General features: G+C 39.4%; 1 protein-coding gene across 1 annotated transcript in view; it reads left to right on the top strand.

Moving 5' to 3' along the window:
* The window catches only part of PREP (prolyl endopeptidase), a 166,648-nt gene that overhangs the window by 142,188 nt on the left and 12,029 nt on the right, over positions 1–12,431 (top strand). The window contains exons 11-12 of the mRNA XM_074948177.1: positions 3,577–3,713; positions 10,358–10,452. Of these exons, the coding sequence (XP_074804278.1) occupies positions 3,577–3,713; positions 10,358–10,452 (232 nt within the window). The remainder of the gene's footprint in view (positions 1–3,576; positions 3,714–10,357; positions 10,453–12,431) is intronic.

Raw genomic sequence — 12,431 nt, 5'->3', positions numbered from 1 at the left:
CATTGGTGAGGCCTCATCTGGAGTACTGTGTCCACTTTTGCCCCCCCCCCCCCACACACACACACACAGAAAGGATGTGTACAAATTGGAGAGAGTCCAGTGGAGGGCAACTAAAATGATTAGGGGACTGGAGCACATGACTTATGAGGAGAGGCTGAGGGAACTGGGATTGTTTAGTCTGCAGAAGAGAAGAATGAGGGGGGATTTGATAGCTGCTTTCAACTACCTGAAAGGGGGACCAAAGAGAACGGATCTAGACTGTTCTCGGTGGCAGATGACAGAACAAGATGTAATGGTCTCAAGTTGCAGTGGGGGATGTTTAGGTTGGCTATTAGGAAAAACTTTTTCACTAGGAGAGTGGTGACGCACTGGAATGCGTTACGTAGGGAGGTGGTGGAATCTCCTTCCTTAGATGTTTTTAAGGTCAGGCTTGACAAAGCCCTGGCTGGGCTGATGTAATTGGGCATTGGTCCTGCTTTGAGCAGGGGGTTGGACTAGATGACCTCCTGAGGTTCCTTCCAACCCTGAGATTCTATGCCCAGAGCAGGGATCTGAGGGCAGGAGCTGCTGTTGCTCCAGAGAGTTTTTCATCATATGTTGTTTTAATCATTGTTTTTTGTTTTATTTCATGTTATTTCACGTTTGCAAAAAACACAGGGCTCTGCTTGCCACTAACAACATAAAATGAGCTAAGCTATTTGGTGGATTTCAGAATAGTGTGCAACCATATGGTATGTGTTGTAATACTCTTTCACACTGAAGTGAATGGCTTAATACAAAGCCACTGCCTTGGAATATCTGTGCTCTTGTGAGTTGAATCAGCACCATCAGTTTAAGGATGAGATACCTCCAGCTTTACCCCCAGATTTAGCAGGATCATTGTAGCCACAAAATCCTTGTCCAAAAATCCATTACAATGGTACTTTTAGCCTGTTTGCAGCTTGGGCGAAGATTCAGACAGGACAGTCAATGATAGCAGCGAAATACCCCATTTCCTAAATTTCCCTCCAGGATTTTTCTGCCTCCACAACCGCTGGCGGCTTAGCAAGGCCTCCCTGCTACAGAGTTTTACTGAAGGAAATTCCAAACAATTTAAGATATCTGAGTAACAGCTCAGCTTTGTAATTTTGTCTGATCCCCAGCTCTGTCCCAGGACTGCATGGATTTTAGGGGTGATTGTCCCCTCAGCTGTGCTTCCCCTTTTGAGGTGTTTGCAGCAGCTGGTGCCCCTGCAGGCTTAAGGGAGAGAGTTAGGCTGAGAAAACCCAGGGGCAAAAGGAAGGGTCTGTGTCTCCTGCTTCAAGTCCTTGAGTGTCTTGTTGGAGAGCTTGGGTGACTCTGTGAGCAGAATACAGTTCCACCCCTCTGCACAGTTCAGGCAGCACTGACTCAGCTCCTCTTTCTCCCACTCTCAAACCACTCCCACCCCCGCGGAAGAAAATAAGCCAGACAGGATTGGATAAACTGACTCCTGGGCACCTGGCTTCAGTCCTGAACCCTGTGTAGTAGTCCCAGGAGCTTTCGTAGTCCTGTTCTACAGTACAAACTTTGTCGGTATAACTGTGTCACTCAGGGATGTGGAAAATCTGATCTAACCATTGGCATAAACATTGCTATGTCAAAGGAGGGTTTCTCCCGTCAACAAAGCTACTGCCTCTTGGGGAGGTGGAGTGCCAATGGGACAAGCTCCTGTCAGCACAGGTAACGTCTTCACTAAGTGCTCCAGCGGTTCTGCTGCACTACTGTAAGTGAAGAGAAGCCCTTTAGAGATGAGGCTTTCATTTCTGGATGTAGATTGCTATTTCTATTTATATTTTTTATATTTCTGCCAAATGTCTTGTCCTTGGTTTCCGTACATTATGCATTCATCTTAAGAATTCTTCATGGTTTGTCTTCTGTATTAAAATTTTGTGAGATTGTAACATCCACGGTTATTTAATATCCTCCTGTTCTTTCTTACTCCACTGAATAGCATAAGCCATTTTTCAGTCCATTAGCCTTACCTGGTCAAATTACTTTAGATTTGTTTTGTTCCTCTATTCTGTATTTTCTGCCGAGTTCTTTCCCACCAGACTATACAGCATCATCCTGTTGTTCATAGTTAGGTATGTACAGTACAAAGCAAACAATGGGTTGCATGCTGGCCATTTTGTCACATCCCACCTATTTCACCACTTTCACGCACCACAGTCTTGACATTTGTGATTCTTTAATAACCCTCTCTGGTTTGTATTCCCAAATCAATTTGAATTTGTTATAATAGTTTCCTATTATTTTTTTTAACCTTGCAAGGTCAGTCAGTTCTAAGGGCAAGTGTAAATGCTTTGTCTGAAATCCAGACGTATGTCGGTGTGTGTGTGTCCCTTACTGAATTGTACATTTTAAAAAATGTTCAGTAGTCTCTTTCCATCTCAGTGATTTCATTACTGTAAAAGTTTAGCATTACTACAAAGAAACTCTTAGACTGGTCAAAGATCACTCTTTTGCCTAAAATATGATGTGTGAAAGTGACTCTTCTTCTAATTGGTGAAAAATGCTGTTAATACAAATGTAATAATGCTGTTGTGACTAATGATGGAACAACCGTGGGCCAACCCAATAATATCCACAATAAAAATAAATAAAACATGATGTTTTTCAAACATAAATATTCCTAGATATGTTACCCTGGATTTTTAAAATGCTGCAGTCTGTCTCTCACGGTTAAAATTGTGCTTTTAGGTCCCAAACTCCAGTTGACTTCAGTCATCAGGATCACGCCCATACAGGGCTGCATTTTTATTTTATTTTATGATCCTTGTTTAAATACTCATATGGTTCATGAAGCCTCCAGTTATCTAGTACTAACCGAGTCCTTAGTGGTCTATCACTGAATCTTTACCATAAGCTTATCAGTTTCTCCTGCTCCTAGTGCAGCAACAGTCTCTGGAATTTTGAGATATAATTCTTAAAAGAATTATTTGTCAGCTTCTGATAGCTCTAATTGCCTACTCAATCTTTTGGGGAATTGCTGAAGCATTAAATTCATTGATGTCAATGACACTGGTCAACGGTATTTGTCACAAGCTTCCTTCTCCTACCTCTCAGTTACCCTGCTTTCCTTCTTGTGTGAATGTCTAGTTCTAGTATTTTAAAAATATATATTTTATCTTAAATGGTAATTTATCTTTCTTATTACTGTCTGTCCTGTTTGTCTGTGTAGCTTATCATATTCCTTTCATAAAGTTTTCAATGACCATTAGTCATTTGAGTAAATACTATTCAGAGTGAGTAAAGGTAGCAGAATCATACTCTTAATAAGGTGTTTGGTCTTATTTTAGTATATATTTTTTAAAACTGTCAGTGAAGTTAGGGACAAGCCATTTCACACACCTTGTGGATGATGATAGCAATGGCCTTTCTCTATTTTTGCAGTAATAAACTATTAAATACAGGGAAAAGGCTACAGTTTGACAGTTCCCAGACTTGTATCCGTATAAAATAAAAGCGTAGAAATAACTACTTGTGACTTGTGAGTTCTCAAATAGTTCCCAGCACTAACAGTATTTCAAATATCTTTCCTCTGTGTTGTCTTAGGTTTTCTACCCCAGCAAAGATGGTACCAAGATCCCAATGTTTATTGTCCACAAGAAGGGAATTAAATTGGATGGTTCTCATCCTGCTTTCTTGTATGGCTATGGGGGTTTCAACATATCTATTACTCCAAGCTACAGGTAAGACGGACATTTTTGACAGCTACTGTTCCAGCATCTTCCTCTAAAGTATCTGGTGCTGGCCACTTTTAAAGACAGGTTTCTGGGCTAGATGAACTTTGGGTCTGATTCAGTATGGCAATTCTATGGGAGTTTTTTGTGCCTTTGTAAACAGGACCAGTTGGCTCATCATCCAGGGGGAGGGGGAGAGGGAGAGAGAAATTACAGGATGTGTCCAGTCTGTGTTTTCCTTAAAAACATTTGCAGCTCTTCACTTCCTTTAAACTAATGATGTACCAGCTACTGAAAAAGCTTTTCCTAGTGCTGAGTCCATAAGTGGATGCACATGGTCCCAGAAGCTTGTCAGTGGGAATATTCCTTATCATTCAAAAAATAAAAGATGATCACTTTAACATAATAAAAGTACAAACTAGCTTTTAATAAAATATGGCAATATGTTTAGGAAGGCAAGAACTGCCAGCACAAGCTACCGGTACAAATTTTCCTTCACGGATACTGTCTATAGCTTCCTTAAACAATTCTGGTACACTATTTTTAGCTGAGACGTTAGCTAATTTCTGGAATCTTTAAAAATATGCAGGAAATGCTGTTCACTTGAATCTGTTATAAATGAATTAATATTGATATAATAAAGAAAATATCAGCCTAGCATGAACTGTCTTATTTTACAAAAGAGAGCAAGAGGCCCAGCTAGGAACCCAATATTATTAAGCATACCTCACAATATTCAATATGTTTGTTCTTGTCACACCCTTATGAGACAGGGAAGTGCTGCTATTCCCATTTTGCAGAGGGAGACAGGTGACTTGCTTGAGATCACACAGAAAGTCTGTGGCAGAGCAGGGAGTCAAACCCCAAATCTCCTGATTGCCTGACTAGCACCCTAACCGTTGGTGTATGGACTCACTTCCTGAGTGGTTTTCTCATTGCACTCAATGGGATTGTTTATGGGCTTAAAATAAATTATGTGTTTAAGCACTTTGCTGAACTGGGACCTTAGAACGTATCTTTCCTGCTCAGTAAAATATCAACATGTGGAGAACAGAGAATAAACATGTCGGAGGGTTTCTTTTCATGCAAATCAATGCATCAGAGATCAAAAGTGGTAAGTTTAAAACAGGACTTCCAGTCCATTCTATAGTTCCTGAGCCACAAACAGCAGCCTATTTGACCCATTAATAATCTTGTAAAAGGGAAGCAATGTTTATTTCACCAGCAAGTGAACTCTTATTGTAAGCTTGCCAAGATATGACACTGGGATTATTTTACAGCTTTCAGTACAAAGCAAAGCCTGCTAGACACAATTTCGTAGAAAACATAAATAAATTGCAAGTACAGGATAAAGGAAGATTCTTCGGACAGTAGGTTTGCATCTTGTCACAAAAATAATCTATTATTAAACTTTCCTGTTAAATTTACATGCAATATTAAGAGCTACAGCAATTTGCTGCGTGCTATAATTCTTGCATTAAAGTTTGCAAATCTCATGAAATCCTTTGCAGACCTCATTCTTAATATATTGTCAGATAGCATTTACAATTTTCTGGTCCTTCATATCAAACACATTGTATAACAATGGACCGTACTCTTATGATGTATCATGAGATTATCTGAATGCTCTTTTCAGCTGTCTTCCAGAAGCTACCTTTTTAATTTCCGGTGGTTTGTGTAAAACAGAATTACATACACTAAATAGTTTTTTAAAATATTTATGTAAAGAAGGTTCAACCAGTGATTTATTAGTTTCTAGTAGGATGTGATGCGCTGTATATATTGGGGAAGGGAGGTGGAGTGGGGGAGATAAAAACCAAATGCTGGATATATTTAGAGTCTCACAGTGTACAGTACGCATGCCTGCCTAATGCTCTAGGCATTTTTGACAATCTTTTAAGAATACACTAATTAAAGAGACCCACCAATTCCCCCAGATCAAATAAAATACCCAGTGGCAATGTTAATATAATAGAAATTAACTAACCCACACTCAGTCCCAAACTAGAACATTACATCACTACTACCAGCCCTTCCCAATATCTAGCTCCTCATGGGCAAAGGAGGAAAGGAGTGACCTTATAAAGTGCACCCTGGAAACTAAAAAAGAAATCTGGTTGTTACAGAGTTGGGAAGGAATTGAGTTCCAAAGGCCATGGAGAATGCCAGCCATTCACTTTGTCATACTAATGGAGGAGATTCACCTTAGGTGCCTCTGCTGACCACAACTGTGACCACATGTCACAGAGAAAACAGTTTTAGGTTCCAGGCCACTTACAGATTTTATATATAGAGAGAGTTATTGATAAATGATGGAGATAAATAGGTCATTGTGTTAGGTGAGTATCACCCTGCAAATATCTTCTTCCTCCTCCACTAAAAATATATCACTGACTTCAGCTTGTAATGCAGAGTATGTGTTTCCTATAGAGTAAATTGATAAACATATCATATTGATTTTAATTATTCACGGAGAATCCAATTCACAAGACCTCACAAGATTATTTATTATTTACATTGTGGTAGTGCTTAAGAACATCAATCAAGGACCAGAGGCCTGTTATAGTAGGGGTTGTCCAGACAATAACAAAGGAGAGTTTACAGTCTGTATGTCAGGACACGACAGGTGGATAAGACACACAAACAGGCTGGGTTGAGAGAGTGAAATTACACTACAACCATTTAACAGTAAAACAAAACTCAGCTCCTTTGCACAAAATACGTTGGAGATTGTAGTACTACATAGCCCTTGCCTAAGATATATACAGAAATAAAACTAAATTTAATGAAAAATTCATCATAGTTTTCTACTTTTTATTATTATTATTTCTGGTCTCCACTGAATAATAGTCCTTTTGTCTAAAACAGAAGGGGTTTTTTTTGTTAAGATAAATACTCCAGATTTTTATTTGCTCTCAGTGCTCCTGCAACTTATCACAAATCCAAGTTATTCCAGTTTCTTCTTTTCTTCCTGGGGAACTCTGTTTTTTCCGTTACCCTTTGTTCAGTTAAGTAAGATGTCACCCAGCTAGTGTTTTGTATTACTCCTCTTAAGCCTGAGGAGCTAGCCTTGTAGGTTTGTTTCTTTTTGAATGAGAAATTATAATGAGATTCAGAAATATTCTTGATGCAGTCTTGTTAGTTAATAAAAAATGTACATGAATATCCTTTTTCCTGACCGCAGTAGAAACAAACGTTAGCAGGTCACTCCAGCAAACTGTGCCCAAGAATCTCTGTCTCTGTGCTTCCCTTCAGTCACACACTCTCAACTCTTGCAGGCTTGCTCCCTTCAACACACAGCTTCCACTCGGTCTCTCCTAGCCCCGTTACATTTTCAACCAGGAAAACCCTTATTAAGCTACCTGGTTGAGCGATGCCCTGGCTATTTGGCCTGGTGCTTTGGGCAGTAGCTACATTGTGTATGTTGGCATTGTATTTTGTTGTTAGCAATCTTTTTTAAATGTATCCTACCCAAAAAGGGAACTGCATCTGTTACTACGGTAACTCCTCACTACATTTTAAGGAAACTACAACAGCACAGAAAGAGTCTAGGTCAGTAGATCCAGAAATAAATACAAATAAGTAATAGCAGACCAAAGTCATTATCCCGGTTAGAGTAGTACTTTATTTTTGGATATAAGCATGCATTTTTTCTTTCTCTCTCTCTCTCTGGACTGAGCAGCTGGATTTAGAACCAACTCTAGTAGAATACATGCTGTAGCACTGTCATCAATTATACAGCCTTCATAGTCTGTATAGCAACACCACAGTTAAAAGGTGTGGTAAAATTGGTGGCATTCAGTGTGGGCTTGGCAAAGCTTCTGTGAAAATAGTATTGAAAACCCACCAGTAATACCTCAGATTCTGCACACCACCCTGAAGGAGGTGCCATGTTTTACCCTGTTGCTCTGTATGTGCCTTTGTAGGTACAGTAGAACCAGTTTCTAGTGTATACTGAAACGTTGATTGTGAAGTAAGCCATAAATCTAAATTGGTGTTCCTGTTACAGGGCCAAATTCTGCCAGGCCCTTAAGCAAGAGCATAGTGTGGAGGAAGGGCATAAAGACCCCTTTCAGAGCACACACAAGGGTCAGGCAAAATAGCAGCCACTGTGTTCTGCGAAGCACAGGAGCTGCTCCTGCCCTACCTACTATCTCTACAGCGCACAGCCCCCCAAAGGAAGTAGGGAGAAGGCAAGTCCATGGCTTTTTCTTCCTGTCTCCCAACACATTGGCCCGCTGCACAGGAGAGAGAGTAAGTTGCATCCCTCAAAAGAATATCATCTCAGACATGCAGAGTCTGTGCATCCAAAAGTTCTTGGAAACATTTTGCCTCCCTGGAGCAGAATTCCTTACAGTCTCCCTCCTATAGGCTGTGGCTAAAGGCACAGTCTTTCCCCTAATAAATATCCACTTACAGTGAAGTTGTTCTATGCACGTGTGGAAAAATGTTCAAAATTTCTAAGCAACTTAGGAGCCTATGTATCACTGAAAGTGAATAGGACCTAAGCCTTTGTATACCAAGGGCAATTGACAGAAAAGCTAATGCTGAATAACTTAGATGCTTTTTGAAAATTTGAATTACAGTGACTGCTCTGTTAAAGTTCCAGTGTTTTTGTATACTTTTGTCATGGGATGAATTCTCAGTTTGGATTTGAGTTGTACAGAAAAAGGCATTGATAGTGAAGTATTCAGAAATTGCTTGGGGGAGGCGGGAGAGAGGGTGGTGTTTATTTTGGTTTTAGTTTTTTAAATAGCTATGAATAACATATATTGAGTTAGTGATCCCATGCTCAATCAGCTATATCCTGTGATAGGCTGCTTTTGAATGCTAAGTGACCAATCAAGTAGGTTTGGACATAAAGACATCCCTCTTGATTTTGTTTGGGATACAAGGACTGAGAAGAAATACAATAAAATCTAGGAGTTCTTCTTTCTGTGACTATAATCCACCAAAAATTGATTGAAAAACCAAAATCTCTTGGATCAGTCTAGTGTCAGGCTATTCCACATGAACTATCTCAACCTCTAGAAATTAGTCACTCTACAGTTTGGCAAAACACTGCACTGTGACCCTGTACACGTCTGGAATATAAATCTAGTCTCTGACCAGGACATCACAGAGACCTAAGCCTTGAAAATTGATTTGCAACAAAAAAGAGAGTTCACATTGCCCTAGGTGAGCTGATGGCTGTAGATAACAAGCCTATTGTGGAGGATTTATCCTTTGGGTGGATGATGAAACTACAGGAGCCTCTTCTCAATTCCCCTTCTACAAGGTCCCCCCCCCCCCAAAAAAAAAAAAAAGTTTACCCCTGTACGTACTGTGCAAGAGAAGTCACCAGCAGGTGTTAATTGTTTTTAGAGCTGTGAAAATATTGCTTCTCTTTGTAACTACAGACTTATGGACACACTGTAACATTATAGTCCTTTCTGTAATTAACAAAATAACTTGGTAGGTGAGTTCACAAGAATAATTGTGCTTCTTTAGGAAGCATCTGACAGCATATGCATGGGAAATGACTTTTCAGAAATATTTTTGAATGAGTCTCATAAGTGGCATCGGGACTTAAAGACATAAAGACCCAATTCTTTCTTATGTGAGTTGTTAAGACTGATTCATGTAGGTATGGACTTGCCTGGGGGGGAGATCTGGTTGGGGTTAATTCCCATGTTTTACTATTCTCTTTGGTGTACTCCTGGTTTGCCACCTAGAGCTCTGGCTACATTAAGCTTTTGCCTCAGTTGATGGGAGGCCTGCTTCCTTTTTGATTGTCAAATATGATTTAAGTGACTTTTAATTCAAACTCTTTTTAAAACATATTAATGACACTAATATCTTAGTAATTTCATATTGAGATATTTTTATATTACATTAGCTTTCATCCAACCTCAGAAAATACCAGCAAGGTCAGCTACTGAAATTTAGATTTTAATGTTCTTTTGTTTACTTACATTGTTCAATATAAAACAGTTTTGTGTTGTCAAGAATTCAAATGTATAACCACTGGTACAAACATTTGATGTAAGAACATGATCTCTTCTGCAAATACAGCCTTGTAAGTGTCAGAGGCAAGCAATATTAAATACAAATTTAACGCCTATTCAGATTTCTACAATTCCTAAACAAAGCCAGACCAAATGGTGGCCTTCACTTTTAGCCTTTAACATCTTTGCTCTTGTTCATTGGTTAACAAATAGGTTGCTTTTCTGAAGTAGCAGATGGCTCTAGACACAGTGGAGGAAGAGTTTAGAGAGTCTATATGGGGGGCATAAGTGCTGCAGAGCCTAGCTCCCCAAACTGAAGAGTTGGGAGACTGTCAAGGAACAGAGGCATCGCCAGTGGATCTGTGGTTACATAGATCTGCTGGCCGCTGCCCTTGAGGAGAGCTATAGGAGGAAGATTGGAGTAGCTTTGCTTTCTTTACATAGACTTACAGTAGTATCCCCATGGAACACTACTGAGACAAGTCTGGCTACTCGGGCTTGGCACAGAGGGAGGATTTAACCCTTTATGTTGTCACATATGTTATGCCAGACTCTCTCCTGCATCTAACATCCACACAGCATTGCGGGGAGAGGGGGGAGAAGAGAGAGACATTGGGGGGCAGGAAATCAAAAGTAATCTACTAGCTTTCTGTTTTTCTCCTTCAGTGTATCAAGACTTATTTTTGTGAGGCATCTGGGTGGTGTTCTAGCTGTGGCTAACATCAGAGGAGGTGGTGAATATGGAGAGACCTGGCACAAAGGTAAAGGTTCTGAGTACAAGAACAAATGGTGGTTTTAGCAGTGATACTGACAAAGCCCGTGTCTACATTGCACAGTTAACCCACATTATTGGCACCTGGGTTTAGCCTCACTTGGGTGTGTGTCCCCCTATAGCAAAGCCATTCTTGTGTTACTGTGTCCTCAAAGTTTGTGCACCTGCCCACGTGTGCCTGGGGGCATATCCTTTGGTTCTTTGTGCAAGGACGCTCTAGGATTCTTTTCCAGTCAGTTGTGTCAAGTTGTGGGAGAACTCGCCTGCCCTTCAGGGGAGAATGTGGGAAGGCACTTGAGTGATAAGCCTGTCCTCAGTACAAAGTGAGCAGCTCGGAGAGCCCATGTTCTAACCCACATCTCCAGCTGCATAAGCTAGCATGGGCTTAAAGCACCTCCAGACCTAGGTCACAGGCTTTTCTGTATGGATGGGAGCACGCTTGAGGCTAAAACTCTGATAAGAGCCCAGATTAACTGTGCATAGTGAACGTACCCAAAAATTGTCTGCCTTTCTTCTCTCATCTTTTGTTTACCCAGGTAGTTATGAAAGTCAGAATTTATTTATTTGTTACACCTGTAGCTCCCTCATGTTATTTGATCTTAGCAGTTAGATTGTTTTGCTTGTTGCATCCCACTTAAAAATATTATTTTACAACATAGTGTAAAAATTTTATTTTACAACAAACATTGTGTAAGTTTTCTAAGAAAATTATTAGCATTTTAACAAAACAAGATCAACTTTCTAGATTCAATGCAATATTTATAAATACTACTGTTTATCTTGAATCTGCTTTCCAAATGTATCTGTCTGTACCAATTTCTGCATACTATTTCTATTGTTAACCTACGGTAAAGTGATTTTGCTCAGTATTGCTCTTTCATCTCTTTCTGCTGTAACACCTGTCCGGGACACTTCCTTGTAATTGACTTAAAGATGTAACGGTTTCATAAAAAGAAATAGCATATGCTCAGGCATGCATAATGTCACTGCTAAAGACAAAGTATCCTTCCGTAATTTGGATTTGGCCATCGGTTTTTAATGAGATTTTATCTTGCTATGAAAATGCTTCTTTAGTCCCCCTATTTCCTGTTTAATTTAATTTCAGCTCAAGTCTGTTATCTCAATTGCATAATTAGGTATATATCTGTTCTTTGTTAATTTCAGAGACAGCTAATACAGATGTCTATTTGCATAGCTTTAACTTCATGGATAGGATCCTGATCTTAGACCAGACCAGAATTATTCAGTTTTCTGAGTAAAGCACAGGATGTCTCTTCACTTCTATTTCTCCTCCACCATTGCAGTTTGGGGGATTAGTTAATATAAAAATATCCAACATTCCCAGGACACCTCTTGTGTGGTCTTTGTGTTGGATGAATTATGTATTCTGCATTTTTAAGAAGTTTTACATTTTAAGAAGTTACACATTTCTGCAAAGGGATCTGAACAGCTGTAAAGTCTGCCCACAAGAATCCCTTTACAAGATTGGAACATAGCCTTTGCTACAAGGGTATTAGTACTTAATTCTCAATTCCCACCTAAGTACAATTCCTAATTAGTATTTAATTACCCAAGACAGGACCGTCCAGGTCAGATAGGGGTGATATGCATTTACAAAGCTTTATGCCATCTTTGATCAGGAGCCATTTATAGTCTCTCATCAAATGAACTTCTTAAATGGGGAAATGTAAATTGGTGTTTTGGTCAGTTTTGAATCCTTCTGTGAATATCATAGCTTGGCAATTAATTATCTTTATTTTATATAAAAAGGTTGCAGGGCAAGACTGCCTCCCATATGGGTTTTGACATTAGAATTAGAATATCTCTTGCATACAAAATTCTTTCTTCCCCAATTTTTTAAAAATTGTACATTTATTTCCCCTTACATGAGCCTTGTTAAAATTTTGTCTAAAAAGACTACAGTAGCTTCACTATAATAGATTAATAAGACGACAGTAGCTTTTCAAA

This window comes from Natator depressus, chromosome 3 (genome assembly GCF_965152275.1).
Source record: "Natator depressus isolate rNatDep1 chromosome 3, rNatDep2.hap1, whole genome shotgun sequence".
Taxonomy (NCBI): Eukaryota; Metazoa; Chordata; order Testudines; family Cheloniidae; genus Natator; species Natator depressus.
The sequence above is the reverse complement of the archived record's forward strand: the minus strand, read 5'-3'. Positions and strand labels throughout refer to the sequence as shown.